Source organism: Gavialis gangeticus, unplaced genomic scaffold (genome assembly GCF_001723915.1).
Source record: "Gavialis gangeticus isolate Ggan-Ray unplaced genomic scaffold, GavGan_comp1, whole genome shotgun sequence".
Taxonomy (NCBI): domain Eukaryota; kingdom Metazoa; phylum Chordata; order Crocodylia; family Gavialidae; genus Gavialis; species Gavialis gangeticus.
In genome coordinates, this window is record NW_017728994.1 from 51,436,692 (window position 1) to 51,439,718 (window position 3,027).

At 49.5% G+C, this 3,027-nt stretch overlaps 1 protein-coding gene across 1 annotated transcript in view; it reads right to left on the minus strand.

Annotated features, from left to right (window-relative positions):
- The window catches only part of LOC109287600 (VPS10 domain-containing receptor SorCS1), a 513,813-nt gene that overhangs the window by 334,808 nt on the left and 175,978 nt on the right, over positions 1–3,027 (minus strand). The window contains exon 2 of the mRNA XM_019502777.1: positions 2,003–2,070. Coding sequence (XP_019358322.1) covers positions 2,003–2,070 — 68 coding nt within the window. The remainder of the gene's footprint in view (positions 1–2,002; positions 2,071–3,027) is intronic.

Below are 3,027 nucleotides of genomic sequence, written 5' to 3' on the forward strand. Positions count from 1 at the left end.
GGGGGGGGGGGGGGGGGGGGTGAATTCAGGGAACAGCCACCCACTGTTTCTCTGAAGTCCTCCCTGCCACAGCCCGTTGATGGTATCGGCATGCCCAGCCACGGGCAAATCCATGATTTTGGAGAGCAGGGCATGGGACCACCATTCAGTACTGCACTCCCAGCACCCTCCACCGCTCGCCCCCTCCCAAGAGGCAAGCAGACCACACCATCGAAGCAACAGCTGGAGAGGTTTTTTTTAAGTCCCCGAAGCGAGTAAGAAATCCCTAAACTCTCAGCACCCCCCCATGGCCCTTCCCCTCCTCTCTTCTACCTGCCACTGCCATGGTTGCTGAACCGAGTGCAAGGGAAGCTCTAGAGCTACCGCTGCCCTGCTCCAGCCAGGCTGCACAGGGAGCAAGCTTCAGAAGTGGTAGTGGCAGGTGAGTTTGCCTGCCCTCCCTAAACCTGCTCCCAGACTGGTGGGGAACATGAGGGAAGGGAGAAGGGACCCAGCCACACTGCCTTCACCACTTGTCACCGTCCCCAGCTGAGCCCAGCCCCTGCACAGCCTGGCTACAGCATGGCAGGGGTGGCTCTGGAGATCCCCCTGCCCCTGGGTCAGCTGGGGACAGCGACAGCAGCAGGTGAGGGAAAGGGAGAATGGGAGAAGAACAAATGTGCAGAAAGATGAAGTATTCTTACCTGCTTCAGGGACTTGCCAAAATGCCTATACGATGCTCTTGCAGTGCGGTCTGAAAGAGGGGTGCGACCGTACTGCAGCACCTCCTCCAGATCCTATGCCATGCCCTATCAGGATGAAACCAAGCCAATTTTTCCCAAAAAGACAGAGAGAGAGAGAGAGGAGAGACTATACATGTTATTTCATGGCCTGGTGACCCCACTCCCATGGGATATGGGACCTGTCCTACTGCGGTCTCACATCCCAAACACATTCCCTGGCTACTGGGCACTGGCTACTCTGGAGTTTCAGGTGAAAACCAGAAGAGCTCCGCTCTGAGACTTAAAAAAACCTTTTTTTTATCATCCCATGGAATATTTCAGCGTCAATGAATCAGCACTTCAAAAGGACTTCTTGTCTTTGCATAAAGTCCCCAATTGTTAGGAAGGGCTTTGCAGGTGGACATCTAGTGAACTATGCCTCAAAATAAAGTTACTGTGAGAGAAATAAATATCCCTAGTCCTTTTTCCCAAAAGGGTGCGCTGAGGCATGGCCAGGTAGTTCACACACATATATCCGTCATAGTGCTGGGAAATAATTCAGAGCTCAGTTGTTTGCTTCTGCCACCAGGGAATACAGGCCCCTTGTACCAACTTCAAGAGTTATTACCCTACAATTAGAGCCAGGAAACCAGGGGGTGTGACAAACGGTCCGTCTGCCCTACCCAATAGGAACACTCCAATGACAATCAGTGGTCTTGGGCAGACAACTTCATTTAATTGTGAGGGTTATGCCTGGTGCAGCCATAAATCTCTGCACAGGACACACAAATGCAACTGCAAGGTGGTTATCAGTCATACTAAAAATAGACCTGGTCTCAGCAACCCCTTACTAGTCACTTGGACAGCAATCCCTTTTTCACATGAGCTCCTCTCCAGACTTAGCAGCACTATCTATGCTTTAGGGTCACGTGGGCAAATTTGTAGCCATGGGCCCTATCATTATAAAATGAAATTAAATTGTTACAAATGAAAGCCACAGGGGCTGCTAGGTGACTTCTTTTAAAACGCACATTTGTTTACAGCTGAAGGGGATTATGCAAAAAAGAAAAAGGAGGCAGGTACGTGAAATATACTGTCTAGCCGAACAAGACAATCAGACTTCCGTCTCATCATCCTCGAATAGAGGAGAAGAGCAACGACGAAGGAAAGAGACAGAAAGCTTAGCTGTGAACCTTCTAGCATGTAAAAAAAAAAAATCCAATTAAATTCAATAAAAGAACTGTACCAGTGTGTTCATATTTAAGTAAGTTGGTAATTATTAACTCAATTTGTCGACGTACCTCCAAAGTGAGCTCTCCGTGATGCTCCCCAGGTTGTAGTCATACAGCTTTGTCAGAATTAGAATCACCTGAAGGCAAAAGGAGAAATCATGGTTAGTCTCAAACAATTACAATCTCATAGAACAGAAATGACCCCAGGGAAGACTTAGGATTCCTTTAATGGGTGCTTAACATAATTGAATGAATTGTTAAAGCATTTGCCTAAATTGACATGGGAAGTGTTTGCAGAGACCGTATGTCGAGCCAATCAGACAGCTCCCTGTTCAGCTCGGTTGCAGCTTCTTCCCCCACAAGGCATGAGGGGGATGCTGATAAGCCGACAAAACGCTTCAAGATACGAGGGGTATCGGCAGTACGTGGCAGAAATGGCAATGGGCTTCTGCTGGATTTCCTGAGCACAGAAACTCCCTGCCCGAGCCGCAGCCGGGATTCCTGTAGTCCAGTGCCCCTGGCTCTAGCGGGTGCAAGGACCTTGCAGCAGGTAAATGCGGGATTGTCCAAACCTCCCAATGCCCTCACCCTCGCCCCTAGCACTTGGAGACTAGCTTATAGTTAGAACATGCCATTTTGTATCCCTTCTAATTCTTTTCTTAGGGATTGAAAACCCTCAGGTCTCCAAGTTGAGTGGGCCGGTTGGGTTCGGTTTTGCTATTGTTTCAGTATTTTGCTTCAAAGTGAGGGTTTCTGGGGTAGAGTCTGACATTTCTAATAAGAATGAATGTACCGTCCTGTCGTGGAGAGGGGCGTAGTTCTGGTCCCGGTGCTTCCCCTAGAAGGTTTCTCTTTATTATGCGTGTATGTGCATACAATTACAGGGCTGACTGCTGGGCTCACAAAGGCTATGTACAGACATTCAGGGAGGCTAGATCGAGTTAAAAATGGCCACCCGATCTAAGCTAAATTAGGATGTGGGGCAGGCTAGCAGGGGGCTTTGGGAGGATTGGCGGGGACATGTTGGGTCCATGGGGGGTGTTGGAGGCAGGCGCAGCTGAGCTCACAGTGGTGGGGTGGTGGAGCGTCCCACA